This window comes from Vicia villosa, unplaced genomic scaffold (genome assembly GCF_029867415.1).
Source record: "Vicia villosa cultivar HV-30 ecotype Madison, WI unplaced genomic scaffold, Vvil1.0 ctg.002532F_1_1, whole genome shotgun sequence".
NCBI classification, from domain to species: domain Eukaryota; kingdom Viridiplantae; phylum Streptophyta; class Magnoliopsida; order Fabales; family Fabaceae; genus Vicia; species Vicia villosa.
In genome coordinates this window covers 210,757-235,159 of record NW_026705960.1, presented here as the reverse complement: position 1 = coordinate 235,159, position 24,403 = coordinate 210,757, and the positions used below count along the sequence as shown (strand labels likewise).

The window sequence follows — 24,403 nt, the reverse complement described above, 5'->3', positions numbered from 1 at the left end:
AATGTGTTTGACATATTATTTGATATTCCTAAAAAAATTAATAGTTATTTTTTTTAATAAAAAACTCATGTGGGGAATGAACATTTCCACATTCTTATATGAGAATACAATTATTGAAATTTATTTTATTCCTTGAAACCTTTATACTTATAAATAATTTTTCTTCAAATTCTTAACAAACACGAGTATAACCCTTCTCTAAAGATTATTATTGAGAACTTAATTCTTAAACTTGAAAGAAACATCTCTTAAAAATTCGATACAATTCAAAATTTTGAAACAATATACTATCCTAATAATTATGATTCAATTTAAATTTAAATAAATTAAAACTGTTCGGTTAAATTCCAATAAATTTTTAGTATAATTTAGTTTGATTCAACTTCATTTTCTCACTTAACCATACCATCAATAGAACAACGGTCCTAAATGCCACCAACTAAAATGCGTGTTACATGAAAAGACACCAACTATACAAAACAATCCATTGAAAAGGCTCATTTATTCTAAGAATTCACAAAATGAAATACAAACAATGACTCGGGTGAAGTTTTCCTTACCACACCCATGTGCAAACTTAGGTAGTGGATGCAACCGTTTCATTCTCCCTCAACAAAAAATAACAACCAAAATCCCAATTCTATCCACGTGGTCACAACCACCTAAACCCCTCCACAAAAAGTCAACAAGGGCAATCTCGTCATCCCCCACCAAAACCCTCTCCCAAAACCCAGCCACTCTTACACAATCACAAAAGCCACAAACACAAATTAATTTCCATTTCATTTCTCTATTTTTTTCCTTTCCAACACACAATTTCCGTCTCATGCAATCGCAAACAAACTCAAATACAAAACCCAAATTTCCACACTCACTCTCTTCACTCTCTCCACTCTCTCCACTCTCACTCTTCACTCTCTACTCTCTCTCTCTCATTTCGTTTTCTCTCTCATGCGCTTTCTCTTCAACACGATCAAAACCTACCACTCGGTAACCAATTTTCTCCTCTCTCAATTCTTCTGCATTTCCGTTTCATGCAAAAACGCGACGATCGCTGTCGTTTTCAGTACCGATTTTCTGTTCACAGTTCTCATTTCCGTTCTTTGGTTTTCATTTTCTAGGGTTTTTCAAACTCGCACTCTGTAGTGTACTAGGTGCTCGTTTTCGTTTTTGATTGTTCTGCATTTCTGTTTCATGCAAAGATGATAGGATTTGATTCGTGTTTTTGAACTGATTACGCGTTTTTTTGCTCTTATTTTCTGTTGTGTTTTTGTTTTGTTGTTTTAGGGTTTTATGTTCAGCTCGCTTTGACGGTCTAACTTAACACGGATTTACCTTTGAGGTGAGAAATGTTGCATTGCATGGTTGTTATTGTTTTTTTTTTTGGTTTATGTGTGTTTTAATTTTGACTTGATTTTAGCTTGACTTGCTCTTTTTTCTATGATCATTTTGGATATTTTCTCGAAAACTTCACCTGTCATAAGCTTTTGTTTATTTATTTCTTCTATTTTGTTTTTGAGTTCTTCTAACCGGTTTGAAATGCAGGAGTGATTTTTTTCTTTTTCATTTTAGTGAAAAATGATTCAATGTAGTTGGGAGTTTGTAGCACTGACACCTACGAAAAAGATGTGTCTGAAACCAACACATACACTTGTTAATATGTTTAATTAATTAATTTTTTAAAATTATTACTGGTGTCAACGTGAAAGTGTCCGATGTGTGTTTTCGGTGTCCGTGCTTCATAGGTTGGGAGTTTTTCCTTGGGAGTTTCTTAATCTACTCCCTAGAATGTGGGGAGTTTAGCAGAAGGATCCTTCCTGTCGAAATACACTACATGAAGGATCCTTGTATTTTGTCAAAATGTATTATGGTTGTGGGTTGATGTGTGACTTATGAACTGATTGTTTCACTCTAGTGCTCTTAGGGTTACTGTATTTCGGTTTATGAACGGTGGTATCATATATGCTTTGCAATATATGATATCTAGTCTTCCTTTCAAACATCTGAGGTGGTCAATTATTATGGATTATGGACATGTTAGTCAGATGTGATTGTTTTTATGCGGTCTTTGGAGATTTGCTTGATTCTTTGACGTGAAAGTATGCAAATAAAGGTGCTTGATCTGAAATCAAAATATAAGCTTTGCAATATACGATGTCTAGCCTTCCTTTCAAACATTTGTGGTGGTCAATTATTATGTTAGTCAGATGTATTTGTTTTTATGCGGTCTTTGAAGATTTATTAATTATGTGTAAGTGAAATTATGCAAATAAAAGTTAGAATCACTCTTCCATTAATTTTCTGTTCCAGTTTTTTTTCCTCCTGCTTTAGTTCTGTTGAAACTGTTGAGGTTTACAAACAATACATCATGATTATATGTTATCTGTTGGCAGGTGCTGTAGTTTACCAAGGTAGTGATGGAAGATAATCCTGCTTCAAGTCTCATGGAAGGGAAGGTTGTTGGGATCCGATTCAGTATGGCTACACGTCAGGAAATTGTAAGAACATAATGTATTTCTTTTCTTTTTCCTGTTGGATTGTATGACTTTCAGATTGATGCATATTCAGTGGGCTATAAACTTTTGTAGCACTAAGTTGATGGAAATCATCTTCTCTTTGAGAAATGGCTCCAATGAGACAAGCTTGTATAAATTTGGACCAAGTTTTTGTGATCTTCTCCAAGGATGGAGGATTGCATACTGGGGTTTTAGGCAATCCTTGCTAAAATTTTTGATTCTTTTTTTGCTAGGTTCCTTTAAGAATCATATTTTAGGTGTTTTTCTTTTGATATTCTTTGAAATTTATTGATGCCGTTGTGAAATTTTGGGTTTTGTATTAACTTTTACGAACTCAAAACAGAAAAAAAGTTGTAATATGTGGGTGTTTATGCATGCATATATTGCTGCTTACTAGTCAGGCTTTTGGTTTTTATTCTTATCGGAAGAAGTTTCTGATTACAGTATATGTTACTGATAGGCTTTGTTATGGTGTTTTGGTCTTTTCAATATTCTATTAGATTTGATAAATGCATTGGAAATTTCCTGTTTTTTTGTTGACAGAGTACTGCCTCAATTAGTGATTCCCAAATTAGCCATGCGAGCCAGCTGGGAAATCCATTCCTTGGGCTTCCACTTGAATTTGGACGATGTGAATCTTGTGGCACTTCTGAAGCAGGGAAGTGTGAAGGTATTTTATTTGATCATTTTTTCTATTGTCATTTTGATGGAAAAATGTTGCAGTACATTTCAAAAGAAATGGGACTGACTCAATATTACTTTTCAGGCCACTTTGGATATATTGAACTTCCAGTTCCAATATACCATCCTAGTCATGTTACTGAGTTGAAGCGAATACTGAGCCTGGTTTGCTTAAACTGCTTAAAACTGAAGAAAACCAAGGTATCACTGAAAAGGAATTTGAACACACAGCTCTTTAGCTTTTTAATAGTTTGTGAATGATATTAAGTGGTAGATTTTTGGTTTTCACTTCTTCCTATTTGCTTGGTTATTTAAATTAGAAGGGCTATTTGCCCTTGAGATATTTATCCCTTTCCCAGTTCCTTCTTTGTCATAATTTTAAACCACATATATGACTTTTGTGCCATCACACCAGATTTTTTTTGTTGTTGTGGATTTGAGTGGGAGTAATGGGGGATAAACCCATTTTATCATGATTTTGAACCACATACATGACTTTTCTCCCATCACACCAGATTTTTTTTTTGTGGATTTGGGTGGGAGTAACGGAGGATAAACCCATTTTTTGTTTGTTCAAAGTTTTTTTCTTCTTAATGTCATGTAAATCCCAGTCCCAAAACCACAACTAAGGGGTCTCGTTTTTTAACTGTCAAACTCATTTACGTACTCCACTCATTAGCCTTCTCTCCCTATTAGCTTTTACTTTTTTAATAACTTCTATTAAATATAAAACTTATTTTAATAGCATATGATGTTATTCCAACCTATATTATTTTAAAATTTGATATACACCATGTATTAGATTTATGTATTTATCATGTTGTTTGAGTTTGAAGTGAGTTCAAGAGAGAGGGAGGGCTACCCCATTCCAAAGCAAATGTACGCCACAGGCCTTGTAGAGGGCAATGATACATACAGATTGTTTACTATAGAAAATCGCTGCCACCTAAAATCAACCCAACCCTTTGGGATTACAATTGTAGTATCTCTTAATGAAAGCATTACCTTACTTCTTTGTTGTTCATTTAGCTCCATTTATAAAAGTTTATGAATTAAATTCAGAACTCTAGTTGCAAAAATTTTAGCTCAGTTTATTTTTATGCATAGGTACTGTAACCTAATTTAGTAGCTAATTAATAATTACAATGTCTGTTGTTTTCAACAGGCATTCTTTATGCCTAAATAGTTTTGATAACTATGAATATTTTATGTAATTTGAGTGCTCTGTTTCATTTTTCAGCAGTTATATGTTTATTAGTATTAACTATGTTGTAATTCCTAAACATATCTTAGTGGCCATCAGTGTAGTCAAGATTGAGTGTTGAATCTTAAGGTCTTACGTGCTGAGGTTGCCTTTTAGTGCTACGATCAGAGAAGATCTTTTTCCGCGCACGGCGTGGCCAAGATCGAGTTTTGTAGAGCAAGATCGTAAAAAAATAGTACTGGACCTGTTTTTTGGGCTGCCTAACCAACCAGGTTGGGGTTTTTAAGTGAAAATCCGGGTATTATTTCAATTAGGTTCTCCCTCCTAACCCTAAAACAGAAATGGCTGCATCTTTCACGATAACTCTCCTCCTTTCGCGACAACTCTCGGCAACTTCAAGCTTCAACTTCCCATCCCCATTCTGTTTTCCCCTCTTGCCCCTCTGTTATCGACTTATCGTCATCGTTAATCTTTTAGATGATTAGAGTTGTTTGTTAGAATTATGTTTTTTGAACTACTTATTTTGAACTATGACTTTTGAAGATAATGATTATGTCTTTTGAACTTATTAAATTATGGAATGATGGCTATGAGTTATTAAGTAAATTGGTTGTTGTGATTTATAGGTTAATTTGTTCATGTATTACCATTTTGCCCTTTCGGTAGGATCTTACGTGCCATGCTACAATCCTAGTTTTACGATCTTTCACAGGACGTCCGATCCTACTTAAGATCTCGTGCTTGGACTACCATGGTGGCCATCCCACACACTGCTAGTTTTGCCGTTAATTTGTATTGCAATATAAAGTCGAGACTTCATTAAACTTAAATCAATAGATTTATAAATTATAATTAACTTCAGCGTTTTTTTTTTCTTTTTCTTGTTCTCATCACAGAGACATGACTTGTTAAATGAGGGTTGGTTTGTTAATTATCTTGTCCTGAATTGTATATAAATCCTGCTATCATGCACTTTGTGTGTTAGACTCGGATACAAGAAGGATACAACCTTTGTTTTATTCCATATTGTATGTTTGATCTTACTGGCTGTAAAAATACATTTTCTTTGTAATAGTTGCACTAGTTTTATTTCACTGCAATGGTCTAATTTCTGCAACTAGTTAATACCAACCGGCATTGTGGATGCTGCCAACTATTATACATTTGTCAGATAACTGTATCTCTTAGACAGTTGAAACTGCCTATTTTTTTTAATCTAGACTCTGCATCTAGAAATAAATTCCTGTGGCAGAGGTAGATCATTGTTATCATTTTCATTATCAGTGAATATTCAGTTTTCTCTCAAACTCTAATACTGGCTCACAACCTTTCAGATTCCTTCTTCAGGCAGTGGTTTTGCACAGAGAGTAGTGGCTCCTTGTTGCGAGGTTAGTATGAACAAATCATATGATATCCTTTTTGGCAACCAATTCTTGTCTCCTGATATTTTATTTTATTAAATTTTATGTTTATTTTTTTTTGAATTAAAATTCAAGTATGAGAAGTGTGAATTTTTTAAAATATTGTTATAATTTGTTGGCATGCACATGCATGTCATATGCCAAGTTTGTCGTGTATACAGCTGACCTGGGAACCATTGGTCACAACTTCAACCACTTTTTATTAGAGCTATGATTTATGAAATTGTCAAGAGACACCAGTGGTGTTCATTATAAGTGTAGAAGAAGTGCTGAAAAGTATGGACTATTTTTAAAAATAGATTGGAGCCAGAACTTTGGCAAACAATCACCAGAACTGTTGCCAACACATTTGAAATTGCCAAGATAGGACTTTATTTTTCTTTATCTGGTTTGCTTATATATGGTTTATTCTGTAGTTTTCTTCTTTTGTCTTTTCATTTATTGGCTAAAACCCTTTTTTTTTTGTCATGCTTTGTGACATACGTGAATTTGTTATGTATAATAAATATTATTGTCCAAGGTTCATGAGAGTTATATTTTTCTGTTAGGATATAAGTGCCCCACAAGTTTCTATTCAGGAGATCAAAACAGCTGACGGGGCTTGTTACTTGGCACTAAAGGTGGCAAAGTCAAAAATGAGTGATGGTTTTTGGAGTTTTCTAGAAAAATATGGCTATCGCTATGAGGGTGATCATACTCGAGCTTTGCTTCCGTGTGAGGTGTGGTTTCTACTGGTTTTTCCGTTCTGTTTTTGCTTAAAATAGCTAGTATCTATTACTTTTAGGTTGTTTTGAATATGTTACTCAAGTTACTTTATCTATGCAGTTATCTTTTTTTGCACATCAATTTTCAGGCTTTTAATTTCTTATTTTTGTATTTTTTTTTGCTTCATTGCCTGCTTATGTTCTTTTTAATTGAAGCAATCCACATGTAGGCTTCGTTCATTGTTTTAAGATAATTTCATTTTGGTTTATCATTTGGTTGGGGTTGGATATCTTTCTCTCTCTTTGAATTTCACGGATATCTGTAGTAGGAAAGTAGTAGTGGCAGGTAATGTTTTAGTCTTGAAAGATTGGGAGGTACATCACATCCTGGAGCTGTGGGAGACTCTTGTTATGTATTCTAATGTTCTTCATCTGTCCTTTGGATCCTGAGACCATATTAATTCAGTTTCAGGGAGAAGAGTGATAGGTGCAACAAACTGGAAGGGCGAACCTGAATTATACCGATAATGAATTGTGGCTATCTAAGAGATATAAGCATCTGTTACAGTATTACATTCTCAGAAAATTAAGCTAGAAATTGATAATGAAAAAATGAAAAGGAAATTTGTGTTAAGTCTTTCAATCTCAAGGATTAATTCCTCTAGATTTGCAGTTGTATACTCTTTTGATATTCAATAAAGTTATCTCTTTTCCCTCTGCTAATTTTTTCTAGACAAGTTTCTTTCTATGTCCCATAGAGGAACTGTATTTCTTATTGTTGATTATTCTCTATTTATTAGTGTTGAAATATTTTGAGTTCATGACAAGATTGGAATTGTTATTTTCTTTTTCCATATGATTGACATTTCTACTTAAAAAGCTTGTGATTGACTGTCACATAGGTTTATAATTGTTACTTTCAGACCAATTGTTATATGCTTATTTATATTTATGTTATAGTTGAATCTTGTCATTAGATTTATAGGTTATTTGTCATATATCTACCAGGTAATGGAAATTATCAAGAGAATGCCTCAAGAAACCAAAAAGAAACTTGCTGGAAAAGGATATTTTCCTCAAGATGGATATGTTGTGAAATACCTTCCGGTACCACCAAATTGCTTGTCTGTGCCAGTAGTATCTGATGGTGTCAGTATCATGTCTTCGGTGAGGATATGATTATGTAGTTTTTTGCTTGATTATAAAATTATTTTGTAGTCCTTGAGAAGGTTATGTATATCCCTCTTTCTCACATTGCAGGATCCTTCCATGACAGTTCTTAGAAAATTGCTTAGGAAGGTTGAGGTCATCAGAAGTTCTAGATCCGGTGAACCAAACTTTGAATCTCATCTAGTGGAAGCTAACGACTTGCAATCTGTGGTCGATCAGTATCTTCAAATCAGGGGTACTTCTAAGGCAGCACGTGATATAGAAACACATTATGCTGTCAATAAAGAGCTGAACGAGTCCTCAACAAAAGCATGGTTAGAAAAAATGAGGACTTTATTTATAAAAAAGGGTTCAGGGTTTTCTTCTCGGAATGTGATAACTGGAGATGGCTATAAGAAAATAAATGAAGTAGGAATTCCCCTCGAGGTTGCCCAAAGGATAACATTTGAGGAGAGAGTAAGCATCCATAACATCCACTATTTACAAAAGTTGGTTGATGAAAATTTGTGCTTGACATATAAGGAAGGTTTGTCAACTTACTCACTACGGGAGGGCTCAAAGGGGCACACTTATCTTAAACCTGGTCAGATAGTGCATCGGAGGATTATGGATGGGGATGTTGTCTTCATCAACAGACCACCTACGACTCACAAACACTCATTGCAAGCGCTTGTAGTGTACATTCATGATGATCACACTGTCAAGATAAATCCTCTAATATGTGGGCCCCTTGGAGCTGATTTTGATGGTGACTGTGTCCATCTCTTTTATCCCCAGTCACTTGCTGCTAAAGCTGAGGTTTTGGAGCTTTTCTCTGTAGAGAAACAACTTCTCAGCTCTCATAGTGGTAATCTGAACCTTCAGTTATCCGCAGATTCATTATTGTCGCTCAAGATGCTTGTCAAGAGCTGTTTTTTGGATAAAGCCACAGCAAATCAAATGGCAATGCTTCTCTCACTGCCTTTGCCAATGCCTGCTTTGCTTAATGCCGGTTCTGGTGATTCTTATTGGACATCTATTCAAATGTTGCAGTGTGCTTTGCCATTCTCGTTTGATTGTACCGGAGGGCGATACTTGATTAGGCAGAGGGAAATCTTAGAATTTGATTTTACTAGAGATGTTTTGCCTTCAATTATAAATGAAATAGCAGCCTCAATTTTTTTTAGCAAGGGTCCTCCGGAGGCACTGAATTTCTTTGATGTGATCCAGCCCTTTCTGATGGAAAACATATTTGCCTACGGATTTAGTGTTGGGTTACAAGACTTGTCGATATCCAGGGCAGTGAAAAGGGTTATAAATAGAAGCATTGGGAAAGTTTCTCCTTTGTTGAATCAGCTGAGGGTCATATACAAAGAGCCAGTGGCTCAACAATTGGAGAAACACATTCAAGATATTGAACTTCCCGTCATAAATTTTGCTTTGAAGTCCACCAAACTAGGAGATTTGATTGACTCAAAGAGTAAGTCGGCTGTTGACAAGGTGGTTCAACAGATTGGCTTTTTAGGCCAACAGCTCTTTGAAAGAGGAAAGTTTTATTCCAAGGGATTGGTTGCGGATGTAGCTTCTCTTTTTCACGTGAAGTGTTTTTATGACGGAGATGGTTATCCCTCTGCAGAGTTTGGGCTGCTCAAAGGATGCTTCTTTCATGGCTTAGATCCATATGAAGAGTTTGTGCATTCAATTGCAACGAGAGAAATAACTGACCGCTCTTCTAGAGGATTGTCTGAACCAGGAACACTATTTAAGAATTTGATGGCCATTCTCCGAGATGTGGTAATTTGCTATGATGGAACTGTGAGAAATGTATGCAGTAATTCCATCATCCAGTTTGAATATGGCAATCAATCTGGAGAGGCAGCCCAGCACTTGTTCCCTGCCGGGGAGCCAGTAGGCGTTTTAGCTGCAACTTCCATGTCAAACCCTGCTTATAAAGCAGTCCTTGATGCTAGTCCTAACAGCAACTCTTCGTGGGAGTTTATGAAGGTGATAATTTCATAGTGAATAATGGGCATCTGTTTCTCATATTTCAGTACTATATTTTTGTTATTTATGCATTTTATCTTCAGGAAATACTTGTTTGCAAGGTGAACTTTAGGAATGAACCAAATGACCGTCGCCTAATTTTATACTTGAACGATTGTGATTGTGGGAGGAGTTATTGTCGTGAAAATGCTGCATATCTGGTTAAAAATCAATTGAGAAAAGTAAGCCTCAAGGATGCTGCCCTGGATTTCATTGTTGAGTAAGTTTTCTGTTTTGGTTTATTTATATATTGCTATATTCAGCTTATATCTTTTCTGTTAAAAAAGCTTATATCTTTTAGTTGGTAAAAATTGTGTTGCTAACCAGTGTTAGAACCAGTAACCAGTACATCACCACCACCACCACCAACCAAGCCGGGTTCAAACGGGTCATAATATTCTATCAAAAAACCATACTTCTATTTAGCCCAGTAAAGTAATATTTTATAGTGAATAATATTGGTGATGTTTTATTGAGTTGAAATGAAACAGAAAAGTTACATATGATCACAGGTTGTTTAAGAGCCTGCCCTCTCCCTAATAACCACCAAACTGAAACAAATAACTGAATAGCCAAGCGCCCATTTCAATTTCCCTACTCTATTTAAGTAGACACAGATGGACGGTTACAACAAAAGGCAAACCGACAAACAGTGGTAGACATTAATGTTTTTTATGCCTCACATAAGTTTGCTTAATTAGAGGCCTGTTGTAACATAAATCTTGATTTATCTTAACCAATGTTGTCAATTGCACTTATGCCTGCTAACATTTGTTTTTGGGGTTAAGTTCTGCGCTACATGTAATGTCTTCTCTGTAGTTTTGTATGATTACAATTTGTGTCGACCGGCTAGAAAAATGTTTATGATGGCCGCTTTATTTGGTCCAGGATTAATTTTTAATGGCCAAGCTTTTAGACAGGTTTCAGGAATGGTTGTCTCTCTAATATGTTCCTTTGGACAAATAGCTATTTAGTCTAGAAGCATGCATGGCTTATCCTTAGTTTATGGTGATATCCATTCCTCATATGTAGTTTTCTGATGTACTTGCTTATGTACTCCGTATATTGTTGGGGGTAAAAAATGTTTTGCGTTAATCAAACTATATCTATTTTATTTTTTACTTGAAAAGTTGTATTTATATTCAATTTTATTCATGTCGGACATATGTCTCACCTGCAGATACCAGCAGCAGCGAAGACGCAATAATGCTCCTGAAGATGCAGGCCTTGTTGGTCATATTCATCTGGACGAGGTGATTGAGTTTAAGTGCATTTTTAGACTTTGATGCAGTGCAAATAGTATGATTTTAAAATTTTATAATCAGACTCTAGAACATTTTTCATGCCTCTGCATTTTATGTTTTGTTTTCTTAACCAGATATGCAGTGGGGGTCGGAAAGTGCTTTTAGAAACTATTCCTAATCATTTTTGTCTTTCTTTGATCTAAAGAGATTTTTATAATTTCCTTCATATTTTTTATAAAATGGCAGTGAGCTGAAGTATGCTTAATTGGTGACTCTTGTTTTCTAGTTAGATTAAATTATCATTTTGTTGATACATAACTATAAAAGCATGCAATAACTTGTTTGAAAATGTTAATTTTTGTTTAAAAAATTAATACTTGAAAATATTGAAATATTTATTTTTTAATATTTGATTTTGAATGTATTTACCAATCCTATTATTTTTCTCTACAGTTAAGTATGCGTGCATAAATTCTATAATTTTGCACAGCTAATTTACATGATTTTCCTACTGTAATATGATATTGAAAATATTAGAGCCTCTATATGTTTTTCATATAAACTTGGAGTAACTTTTTGATCTTTAGCTTAAGGCATTGTTCCCAGCTTTTTAAGTTTGACCACAATTTGATATCCTGTTAATTTGATACTAGGGTCTAGACCTACTCTAACCTCTGTTTTACTGAATTTTGAGATAACTTGCCTGTATGAGATAACCTTTGGAAGTACAAAACAAACATAAGATTAGGAATAATTCATGTAAGATGGTTCTTTCTTATTAGAAGTAGAATAACACAGGCCCCATTACCTGAACTGGTCAATTTGGAACTAGCTTTGTTTTGTTAAAAGGGTTTGTGGTTAGCAGAAGAAAAACTTCGGTAACGCAAGTGGTGAACAACACTTGGAGTAACTTTTTGATCTTTAACTTAGTGCATTGTTCCCAGCTTTTTAAGTTTGACCCCAATTTGATATCCTGTTAATTTAATACTAGGGTCTAGACGTACTGTAACCTCTGTTTTACTGGGTTTTGAGATAACTTGCCTGTATGAGATAACCTTTGGAAGTACAAAACAAACATAAGATTAAGAATAATTCATGTAAGATGGTTCTTTCTTATTAGAAGTAGAACAATACAGGCTACGTTACCTAAACTGGTATATTCGGAACTAGCTTTGTTAAAAGGAGTTTATGGTTAGCAGAAGAAAACCTTCGGTGACGCAAGTGGTGAAGATGTTACTCTATTGGATTTACTAAAAGTATGTTTTTGTATAGAGTCTTATAGTTATTTTGACCGTGTTTTTCGGGAAACTGTCGAGTTGTATGGTTTGTGCCAAGCTTGATTGTTAGTCTTGTAAAATAAGCTGGTCATGCCGCTCACATATGCAGTAACTGATCTGACCTGAGTTTAATAACATAGGTTCATAGTGGAGGTTCAGAACTATATGTTAATGATACTGAGAAATAAATAAAACAATAATGTATAAGATGCTTGATTGTATTAAATTTAAATATATTAAATTATAATACATGTAATTTTCTATTCTTTCATTTGGGGTAACTATTTTTCATTTTAATATAATTGTCATTTAGTGTGTTAGTATGCTCTTGCTTACTGATTTATCATTTTGTGCAGGCGATGTTAGAGAAGCTGAAGATCAGTATGATTGATGTTTACCAAAAATGCCAAGAGAGACTTAATTCCTTTAGTCGGAAGAAGAAACTTTTCTCATTTTTTAAGAGAACTGAATTATTTTTCAGGTCAATTTTTGGTTCTGCCATATACATTTGATATACTGCTATAAATTCTTAATTTTCTTACTTGAATTAATTAATTGCTTTAGATATGATACATAATTGTAGTTATATGAGCTCATTGATGTTCCTTTTAGTCTCAAACCAATGAGGCATAATTATAGTCTGGGAAGATTTTTTATATGACAAGATGTTCTGTGTTTCTTGTATGGCTTTCAAGTTTGTTCTCCTGTTTGTTTTTTATAATTTTCTTTAATTTTTGTGTGTACTTGTATTTATAATTGTGTTACAATATACATTGCATGCATAATGAATAAGCACGAACCTAAAATATTTTATGCTCCAAGGATACTGACAATCAATCTAGGAGGTTTAACAATTAAAGAAATATCTACAGGTTTCCTGAACTTTAATACTCCTTCTCAAGCCAAGCACAAATAGACTCTCCCCGAGGTCCTCTAGTAAATAAGCTAATTGATCATTTGAACCAACAAAATCAGTTATGATTTCTCTTGAAAGAACCTTATCTTTTACATAGTGACAATTGCTCACTATGTGCTTAGCCCTTTCATAAAAAATTGGGTTGGAGGCGATATGTAGTGCAGCTTGGTTGTCTGTCCCAAATTAGTTTCATAGCCTTGGCATCTCCGAATTTAAGTTGTCTGAGTAATTTCTTAGTCATGTGAGTTCACAAGCTTTGAGGATCGCATCTCCCCAAAAAACAATCACATGCTTTTCTCTTAACATTATTATCACGTGCTTTTCGCTTAGCATTATAATCACTTACTTGTCTTCTGACCATTGCAAGCTACATTAGTCTTTATTTTTGTTTCTGTTAACATGTAATTTGTTTGCAGCTTAAACCTAACCTTGTATATTTTCTTTATTTGCAGCGAGTCTTGCTCTTCTCCCAATTATTCTGCACCTTGTGTAACGTTTGTTTGGCTGGATGGCAATGATTTAGACCAAACCACTAAAGTCCTTGCTGACTTGATCTGCCCGGCTTTGTTAGATACAATAATCCAAGGTATTTTCTTTTGAACTCATTTTTTCAACTAAGAAATATAAATCTGCTGTTAAATTGATATATAGGGTTTAGACAAGGAAGAATAAAAAAGATGTTTTTCCTTTCAAAAAATAAAAAGGATGTTACTAATTACTGGATGTCATTAATACCTCCTTGTTATATTTGATAGAAACTGCAAATGGAATGGAGAATTGAAAAGGAAAAAGATGAAAAAACTGTGATGCACTTGTATTGTATCTACTATTTACTGAAAAAAATGTTAAAAAATGTTAGCAATTGGGAAATTCTTACTGCCAAGAGCTAGGCTCTTTCAAAAGCGCACACACACTCCGCAATAACAAACACAATGATACCGCTTCTCTCCTACCTCATCATTCCTTATAACCAAATTCCTCTCACACCGTTCATCCCTCATACTTTCACGCTCTCTCCTACCTAATCGTTCGTTATAATCAGATTCCCCTCACACGGTTCATCCCTCGTACTCCCACCTCTCTCTCTCTCTCTCTCTCTCACACACACACACACACACACACACGTGTACTCTCCCTGTCTAACACCATTCTATTCTTCCTCACATATACTCTCCACACCCTGGGCCTGGACTGCTTTTGATTTAATAACTCATTTGGACCTCACTCGGCTTTGTCAGCATCAACGGTCCTATCATATACTATGAATTAATGCACCTCTGTATTCCAATAATGAGTAATCCCGCCCAATAGAAACTCACTGGTAGCAATAAGACTCGAAACCGTAATATGCGTGCACTTCCTATTAAGCTGAATCTTACTTGACCTTGTTTCAATTAATGAAACCCTTGAACACAGAGACTAAGTAAGAACACTAAGGGTCTGTTTGGGAGTTGGTTTTTGGAGGGGAAGACTTTGGAGGGCTGTGTCTATGTTTTAAAATTTGTTTGATATTTTTAAAAAGTTTAAAAACAATATATTACATTAGCATATAAAATCATATTGTTTTTTAAACTTTTTTAAAATATCAAACAAATTTTAAGATATAGACCCTAAATAAATAGTTTAAGCAACTAGTATTCTCTCTGAATAATAAAACCTTGCCTTCATCCTTGGCAAATTGCTCCTACAAGTAACCATTCTCCTCAATCACTAAAATGACCACTGGGCATCACTCTTGAAACTCTAATGGCCTTCACAGAAATTGCAAACAGGCTCTAGGATCTGTTCCATGCTTGTGCACATGCCCATATCACGCTTGAAAATCCATTGGCCTTCACAGAAATTGCAAACAGGCTCTAGGACCTGTCCCATGCTTGTTGCACTTGCCTATGTGTGTCCTATACTCAGGTGTAACCGTTTTCCTAAGGAATAAAAAATTTCCTCTATTTTCTCTAATCTTACAGATCCTACCTATTCAAAAAATTCAAGGCCTGTGTTTGGGCTCTTATGTTATCAGTCAGGCTCTTTTTAGGCATGACCAAATTTTGAATATTTTATCCGACATGTTAGTCTATTTAAAGGTCTTTCATCAGACTCAATTCTAAGTAGGTTAAAGAACTAATAGACTGGCGAGGATAAAATTTATGCAGGACAGTTAGGTGTGGAAATAAACTAGGCTAGACTAGATTTCTTGGACCAAGACTGTCATGTTTAATAGATGTCACTTTTAATGTCTAATTAATCTTCTTAAAAGGGATTTATAAGTCTCTTAAAAGTATATTTTTCAATAAGGCCTTTAAGTAGGTTATAAGTTTACCACCAAATAAACTTAAATGTTCAAGTCGCAGTTATAAAAATCTTAATATAATATTATTAGCATTAAAAACTATTCTTATATTATGTGTATTTAATTAAATTGATTGGACTATTAGGCCTTGTAGACTTTTTAGATGGCATAAAGCCTTACCCTGTTTAGCTAAACAGTCTACAAGCCTTGATCCCTTGACCTATTTCCACCCTTAATCCGACAAGGCTGAGTTTCATTCATGGGAAATTGTAGATCTGCACCTACTCCCCCTCTTTCTTTTGTGCTCCTTTTGTACATGTTTTGTATTCTGGATAGTTTCCCTTCAATGATTGTGAAACCAGCCCTTGTTGATCTAGAGGCCCTTTTGCTGTCGCAGTTTGAGTGCTTGCCCTTGTTGTCCTCCTAAAACCCATAGCTGACCCATTAATAAATTATCCCTGGTCTAGTTGCATATTACACTCTTGTTCCCTATCAGCTGTGCCAAATCTGTGAACTAGCGAGGATTACACATGATGCATCGTGAATTTTGTTTTTACTTCTGCTTTGAAGCTACTCTCGGACGCACCCTTCAGGCATTCTTCTTCCGAAATCGTGAGGGGTCCCACAAGAGCGTCAAATTGTTCCCTATATTTCATAGGGATTCTGAATAAGGGATGGCCGAACCTTCTTATAACAATGTTCTAATCCATCTGTCAGGCGGGGTTTGGGTGACAAAACCACTAAATTCATGTCCAAAGCTACAAGAACAATCTCCGTCTCCTTAACCCATTCTGATATAAGATAATAGTGCCCCTTCTTGACTATTGTTAGCCATTCAAATGGATTCTTAGAATTTGGGTTGAACCTAACTCGTCCCTACAAAATCGGAGGCTTATAAGGTGATGATGACCCCCACTTATAAACACAACACATGACATATCTCTAAGCAATGTGGAACTAAATCCACCCCTTCAAACCCAACACAATGAAGGTGTTGGAGGCTGTATTCAAGGCAAGCCAAATGTCCCAATTAGGCTATTAGGGATGGACCACAATGAAGGCGGAAATTCTAACATTTTGATCATACCTCCAAACAATAGTAAATCCCTTCACTTCCATTGTTTTTAATCTCCCTCAATTTGTCAGACTATCTTTTTGATGCTCAACCCACTGTCTCCTCGTCAGAGTTGGTCGTGATGCTCCACTGTATCTTGTCAATGCAATACAAGTATTTGAGTATAGTAGCAAGTCTGCAACTGTTTGCATATAATTAGCAAAACATAATTAGAATAAGAAAGGAATTAGTTAGAAAGCTTTATAAAGCTCTAGAAGGGTTGTTACATCAACCATGTGCTGAGCTGTAACTAAGTGTAACTAACTCATTTCAGACTCAACCTATTATAAATAGCAGTTGGCTATTTCATCGTAAAACCAACATTCATTTTCTGTTAACATCCACCATTTGCACTGTCAATTTTTTATTCATATTCTTTTTAAGATGTAAATTGCTTTCAACTTTCTTTCCAAATCTTCTAATCGAGTATATATCTTTCATATATTTGTAAATAATCTTTCTATTTTTGGCATAAGCAGGAGACCCTCGTATCAGCTCTGCAAATATAATTTGGGTTAATCCTGGCTCAAACACATGGGTCCGAAACCCGTCCAAAACTTCTAATGGTGAATTAGCACTGGACGTCATTCTTGAGAAGGAAGCTGTTAAACAAAGTGGTGATGCTTGGAGGATTGTACTTGATTCCTGCCTTCCTGTTCTTCATTTGATTGATACCAGGCGTTCTGTTACTTATGCTATTAAGCAAATTCAAGAATTACTGGGAATATCATGTACTTTTGATCAAGTGATTCAGGTAAACTTCTTAATATATTTTGTATTTGTGTTGAACTATGATGCATAGGTACAGGTACGGTGGTACCCTGTGCGGGTACTGGTACCGGTACAGAATACAGTATTTTAAAAAAAATTCAAGGTACCGGTACGTTAATAAAACTTACGAGTTTTTTTTTTTTATATATAAAATGAGTAGAGAACTAAATTGTTAGGTTCACAACAAAACATCGGTATAAAAGTTTTAAAAAATAAAAAATAATGTTAATATACAATAACAAAGAAATTAAAATACACAAATATACTATATTGATTTTTGAGAAAACCACAAATTTCACTCAAAATCGATTAATGAGAAAAAATGACGTACCACAAGTACGGTACGTGTACCCGGTACGAGTGCGTATTCGGTACCATTTAGAAGTATTCAGGCTTTAGAGGTGTTGCAGTTTGAGCTGTCTGCTTTTCTTGTGAACAAGCATCTTTATTTAGTAAATCAGCTACATGTAGTTTCCGGTCTTTTCTTTATAGTTGAAGCTGCTTAGTTTCTTTTCAATTACTTTGTGAAAGTGCATTTCCTTTCCTTTACCGTGTGACTATGAACCAGAATCTTCGGTGACGTATAGTTGGCCTGTGTTTTCATTTTATAATTTAAAAGCTTAGGCAATCCTCATTTTATGAACTAGGAGGACAAGATTTATGGCAATATGCAATGTTTGTTATAAATCTACATTTATTCTCTCTCTGCTTTTTGCCTCTTGCTGCATCATGAATCTTGTCAACATGTATTTTCTGAGAGACGGGGGTTTTAGAAAGACTTGTTGCATGCCTAGTTCAATAGCCCAAACATTAAGGATTTATGTTATCGTATTTATCCTTTTGTGCTGTGTGCAGCGTCTTGCAGCATCCGTAAGAATGGTGGCAAAAGGTGTTCTCAGAGAGCATCTAATTCTCTTGGCTAGTAGTATGACTTGTGGGGGAAATTTGGTTGGTTTTAATATAGGTGGTTATAAAACACTGGCTCGTCAATTAAATATTCAAGTACCGTTCACCGATGCCACACTCTTTGTAAGTGCCTTGGGAATTTTTAATCTACATGATGTATCTTGTGATTACTTTTCTTACTTTGTTAATGTGATCATGCAGACTCCCAAAAAATGCTTTGAAAGAGCTGCTGAGAAACACCATGCAGACTCTTTGTCAAGCATTGTTGCCTCCTGTTCATGGGGTAAACACGTGGCAGTTGGTACAGGATCAAGATTTGATATTGTATGGGACCCCAAAGAGGTATTTGATTATACTCGGCTTTTATACTGGTCTTGGTTATGTCTAGAGTTCGAGTGCTGTGATTATTGTTGTAAATTTTAATGTTGGATTTTTCTTTCGTAGACAAATACTAACGAGATTGAAGGGATGGATGTCTACAAATTCCTTCACATGGTCAAAGGCCTTGCCAATGGGGAGGAAGAAAACAATGCTTGTTTGGGTGAGGACATTGATGATTTGCCAGATGATGAAAATGTCGACGGGGATATGTCCCCACCGCATACCTCTGGATTTGATGCTGTCTTTGATGAGACTTTTGAACTAGTGAATGGCTCAGCATCAAATGGTTGGGATTCCAGTAAAGACCAGACTGATCAGATCAAAACAAACACAAATGATTGGTCTGATTGGGGACAAAATAAATCTGAAATACAAGTTGACGGGGCTGAAAATAACCAATGGAACTCTGGAACTCATCAAGAAGACGCTTCAAAGTCTAGTGCTTGGGGGGTCGGCACAAATCAAGAAGACGCTTCAAAGTCTAATGCTTGGGGAGCCGGCACAAATATAAAAGACTCTTCAAAGTCCAGTGCTTGGGGGGCTGGCACAAATCAGGAAGACTCTTCAAAGTCCAGTGCTTGGGGGGCCGGCACAAATCAGGAAGACGCTTCAAAGTCCAGTGCTTGGGAGGCCGGCACAACTATAAAAGACTCTTCAAAGTCCAGTGCTTGGGGGGCTGGCACAAATCAGGAAGACTCTTCAAAGTCCAGTGCTTGGGGGACCGGCACAAATCAAGAAGACGCTTCAAAGTCTAATGCTTGGGGGGCTGGCACAATTATAAAAGACTCTTCAAAGTCCAGTGCTTGGGGGGGCGGCACAAATCAAGAAGACTTTTCAAAGTCTAGTGCTTGGGGTGCCGGCACAAATCAAAAGAGTGATCAGTCTTCTTGGGGTAAAAGTAAATCTGATGGACCACAAAATGCTGAATGGGAGTCTGGGAGCTCTCAAAAGTGGAAATCAGATGTTATCCAAGAAGACTCTACAAAATCTGGTGCTTGGGGGGCCAACACAAATAAAAATCAAAATAGTGATCAGTCTTCTTGGGGTAAGAAGAAATCTGGAATACAATATGATGGAGCAGAAAAGGCCAAATGGGAGTCTGGGAGCTCTCAAAAGTGGAAAGCTGATGTTATCCAAGAAGACTCTACAAAATCTGGTGCTTGGGGGGCCAACACGAATCAAAATAGTGATCAGTCTTCTTGGGGTAAAAAGAAATCGGGAATACAAGGTGATGACGAAGCAGAAAAGGCCAAATGGGAATCTGGGAGTTCTCAAAAGTGGAAAGCTAGTGTTGCCCAAGATGATTCTTCAAAGTCTGGTGCTTGGGGGGCCAACACAAATCAAATCAATGATCAGTCCTCTTGGGGGAGAAATAAATCTGGAGTGCAAGATGGTGGAGAGGGATGGGCCCAAGGAGAAGCTGGGGGCATACAAAAAGACTCGTCAAACTCAGGTGATTGGAAAACTTGGGGGAAAAGTAAACCTGAAGACTCTCCAAAGTCTAGTGCTTGGGGTGCAAACAAAGATGCAACAAAACCCAAATCAAATGACATGTCCTCATGGGGAATGAAAAAAGATGAAGTGCATGTTATGGCAGAAGACTCTTCTAATGCTTGGGACAACCAACCTTGGGATTCGAAAAATGGGTCGAATAGCTCTTGGGGAAAATCCAAAGCACAAGAAAACCCACCTTGGAATTCCAAGAATGAGTCAAATCAAGCTGCAAGCTCACGTGGATGGGACTCGCAAGCTGCTAATGCTAACTCTGAAAATGACAAAAGTTTTCAGTGGGGTAAACAAGGAAGAGAGTCATTTAAGAAAAATCGCTTTGAAGGTTCACAAGGTTGGGGTCCAAATACTGGGGACTGGAAAAATAAGAGTCGTGCCAGACCACCTGGACAAAGGTTTGAATTATACTCGTCTGAGGAGCAGGATGTTCTCAAGGATATTGAACCTATTTTTCAATCAATCAGAAGAATCATGCAACAGCAAGGGTAAGTGTTCCAAGGCAGTTAGTTGTCAGTGGGTGCAATTATGGGTTATGGTTGATTATTGTTTTTAATTTTTAGACATATTATCTTTGCAACTTTTGTTTTTTTTACCCTTTGTCCACTAAAAAGCTGCTGCATTTTTATATTATTTTTCTGATTATAAATTCCTGTGTGAAGGTACAATGATGGGGATCCGCTACCTGCTGATGACCAGAAATATGTGCTTGAGAATGTCTTTGAACATCATCCAGATAAAGAAACGAAAATGGGTGGTGGAATCGATCATGTTATGGTATCCTCTAATTCTATATCCTGGCCGTTTAGCTTCACTCCATTGTTATAATATACTTCATATAAATTAGTTTCTTTTCAAAACTTGAAGGTGCAATGATGGTATATTTTGGGTTTTTTTACTCAAAAGTTGTTTATGTTTCAGTTTATGCTGTACATCTTGTCTTCATTTGTCCGTTTCTATATTTTACTATTTAATGTCGGGAGGACCTTTGGTGCTTGTGGTGACAGGTTAGCAAACACAGCGAATTTCAGGACACCAGATGCTTGTATTTGGTTTTAAAAGATGGTAAAAAAGAAGACTTTTCATACCGCAAGTGCCTGGAAAACTTAGTAAGGAAGAAATATCCAGACACTGCTGAATCATTCTGCGGCAAATATTTCAAAAAACCCCAACCCTTTGAATTATACACTTCTGAGGAGCAGGATGTTCTCAAGGATATTGGACCTATTGTGCAATCAATCAGAAGAATCATGCAACAGCAAGGGTAAGTTTTCCAAGGCAGTTAGTTGTCAGTGGGTGCAATACTGCAATTATGGGTTATGCTTGAATGCTTGATTATTGTTTTTAATTGTTAGACATATTGTCTTTGCAACTTTCATTCTTTACCCTTTGTCCACTAAAAAGCTGCTGCATTTTTATCTTATTTTTCTGATTATAAATTCCTGTGTGAAGGTACAATGACGGGGATCCGCTACCTTCTGATGACCAAAAATATGTGCTTGAGAATGTCTTTGAACATCATCCAGATAAAGAAACGAAAATGGGTGGTGGAATCGATCATGTTATGGTATACTCTAATTCTATATCCTGGCCTTTTAGCTTCTCTCCATTGTTATAATATACTTCATCATATAAATTATTTTCTTTTCAAAACTTGAAAGTGGAATGATGGTATATTTTGGTTTCTTTTGACTCAAAATCTGTTTATGTTTCAGTTTATGCTGTACATCTTGTCTACATTTGTCTGTTTCTATATTTTACTATTTAATGTCGGGAGGACCTTTGGTGCTTGTGGTGGCAGGTTAGCAAACACAGTGAATTTCAGGACAGCAGATGCTTGTATGTGGTTTTAAAAGATGGTAAAAAAGAAGACTTTTCATACCGCAAGTGCCTGGAAAACTTTGTAAGGAAGAAATATCCAGACATTGCTGAATCTTTCTGCGGCAAATATTTCAAAAAACCCCAACCCCGTGTAAAGAGGGACTTGACTCCAAACCCAGTCGGGGAGCAGACCTCAAATCCGACTCCAGCAGGGGAACAGCCTGCAACCTTAAACCCTGCAGAGGAGCAGACTTCAATTCCTAATTCAGCAGGGGAGCAGACTGCTACTCCAGCCGGTGACCAGACCTCAACTCCAATGCCTATAGAGACCAATGAGTAGAAGTTGAGAGTTGTATCCTTAATTTTGTACAGAAACAACTCAGTTTAGGCAAAGTTTCACCACCGACCAGTATTCCTGTAGGAAAGGTTTCCTATTTTGTTTACCGTCTCAGCATCAGTTATTTTGTTTTATCCTGTGATTGATGATGATAAAACAAATGGAAATGTTTATATTTCAAAATTTTGAGATGATAGCTTGTGATATGCCTGCCAAGCACATGTCCTTCATTTTATCTAACCCCACTACACCAGAATGGAAACCTGATTTCTTTCATGAACCAGCTTATCTGTTATTCTGTGAATAGGTTATCCAGCATTTTAAATTCATCTGTACAGTGGTAAATTATTTGGTTATATTTTTCTCCTTTGTCTCATCTGTGCAATACAAAGGTGTATGTCGATTGCCATTTTATTGCTTGTTTGTAACTATTGTTATGTGGTATGCTTAGGCTTATGCAATTGTGTATTCTTATGTTAAGAACCTTTGATGGATCATGATACATGTTAAAATTCACGAAGATTATTGTTGCTTACAAGCTAGATGCAATTGCATTTCATTCACCTAGTTTCAGTTACAAGAGAGACCTTGCGTTATATATTAGGGTTCTAATGAGAAGAGTCTTGTAACTAACTTTGCCAAAATGCTTAGTTATCAATGTGCCAAATGATATCTTTCAGATTTTATCTTGAGTTTGAATGGTCATTAGATAAAAGCAGACTTACACATTCTTTTCAGATGATAAATTACTTATATTTTCAATAGATTTCTATTCATGTAAACATACGCTAGATAATAAAATTGTTCTATTAAATCTCGTTATCATCAAAACAAATTAATAAGCATTATTCTTCAAACAAATTTTGGTTCGACATGGATTGGTATGAGGTGTGTAAACCAGTTTGGCCTAGGTATTAAGAATTTGTCAAAGTTAAATGAAGCTAATAACCTGAAGATTTGTTAAGACATGCTTCATTCTTAAGATCCACATGCCTTTATCATTAAGAGTAGAGTCCCAACGAATAACATAACAATCTTATATAATATTTCTTCATCAATATGGAGTGTTATTAAAATAAAATACATTGAAATTTAAGATGGCACGAGCTGGTTACTCGGAGATAGGGAATCCATTAATTTATGAATATACGCTTGGACTGGTGAACCATTAATAAACAAGTTACAAATATCTCAAACACAAAGTTAATGACTTCATTTTAAATGATCAATGTAATATACCTTGGAATCTGATATATGCATATGTCATGCTTATGATAAGTGTCAAATTGTAGTTATTTTTGAATATAGTTTTGCGGCACTTATCGACTTTTTTCCTCAACTTGTGCATGAATTCACACGTTTTAGTTAGATTTGTATATATTGTGTATAATTTGTGTTTTTGATTTATTTGTCTATCGTTTGATAGTTTTCTATTCATTTTGTAGCTATTGATGCGTATTTGGAGCATGAGCAATTAAGTGTCGAAGACACCGCTTCAAACACGCGATTTTGAGCAATTCATCAACGAATAAGGCTAAAACAAATTTGATATTTAGTCATTTTTAGATAGAAAATTGAATAATATTTCCAATGCTTCGAACCGGATGCAAATTGGAGTTACGGTTCTCAAGTTATGACAAAAACACTAGGCTGATATTTTCATGACAACAATTTTTTAGTAGAAAAAGATTGAAAACAACAATGGAACTTTCATTTTGATGATTCAGAGTCGAATTGCTCATCAATCGAAGTTGAAAAACCAGGAGATTTGTGATTCTTCTTCTCTTATCTCTATGTATTCTCTATTGTTGTTTTTTTTTGTAAGTTTACTCTAAACCTATATTTGTTACTCTATTGTTGTATTAAGTTTTCTTTACAGATATTTTTCGGTGTTTCCTTGATCTTTTTGTGTAACTACTTTGGATTTGTGATATTATATACATATAGCTCATGAATCTTGATTAGGGGAATATCTGCTAGCTTTAGATTTTAGAGATAGGTTTGGGGTTAACATCCACATAATATCAGAGTTTAATGCCTCTGTGTTGTTCGACCGATTTAGACATCGTCAAACGAGCAATATGGTTAAACTCTCGTCGGTGTTGCAGAAATGGACATTTATGTG

At 35.7% G+C, this 24,403-nt stretch overlaps 1 protein-coding gene across 4 annotated transcripts; it reads left to right on the top strand.

Moving 5' to 3' along the window:
- Positions 1–598: 598 nt before the first annotated feature.
- LOC131639111 (DNA-directed RNA polymerase V subunit 1) lies at positions 599–22,634 on the top strand. 4 transcript variants are annotated; one of them, XM_058909615.1, is made up of 22 exons: positions 599–990; positions 1,122–1,154; positions 1,288–1,342; positions 2,394–2,498; positions 3,060–3,186; positions 3,283–3,398; positions 5,736–5,789; positions 6,371–6,541; positions 7,535–7,693; positions 7,787–9,679; positions 9,763–9,938; positions 10,899–10,971; positions 12,596–12,720; positions 13,608–13,741; positions 17,036–17,310; positions 18,183–18,356; positions 18,435–18,575; positions 18,678–20,608; positions 20,783–20,897; positions 21,128–21,384; positions 21,573–21,687; positions 21,922–22,634. In XM_058909615.1, exons 4-22 carry the CDS (start codon positions 2,418–2,420, stop codon positions 22,279–22,281), a joined length of 6,477 nt encoding a protein of 2,158 aa, XP_058765598.1. In that variant the 5' UTR covers positions 599–990; positions 1,122–1,154; positions 1,288–1,342; positions 2,394–2,417; the 3' UTR covers positions 22,282–22,634. The 4 variants fall into 4 exon arrangements, with proteins under 4 accessions (XP_058765598.1, XP_058765599.1, XP_058765597.1 ...); XM_058909614.1 differs by lacking the exon at positions 1,122–1,154 and having other exon boundaries at positions 600–990; XM_058909616.1 differs by lacking the exons at positions 1,122–1,154; positions 1,288–1,342.
- The last annotated feature ends 1,769 nt before the right edge of the window (positions 22,635–24,403 follow it).

Bases quoted from the DNA above. Each gene is read 5' to 3' on its own strand.
- LOC131639111 (XM_058909617.1), top strand. From the start codon at position 2,418: ATGGAAGATAATCCTGCTTCAAGTCTCATGGAAGGGAAGGTTGTTGGG. The intron at 9,939-10,898 runs GTAAGTTTTCTG...TCTCACCTGCAG, and splicing joins GCCCTGGATTTCATTGTTGA to ATACCAGCAGCAGCGAAGAC. The intron at 12,721-13,607 runs GTCAATTTTTGG...CTTTATTTGCAG, and splicing joins AGAACTGAATTATTTTTCAG to CGAGTCTTGCTCTTCTCCCA.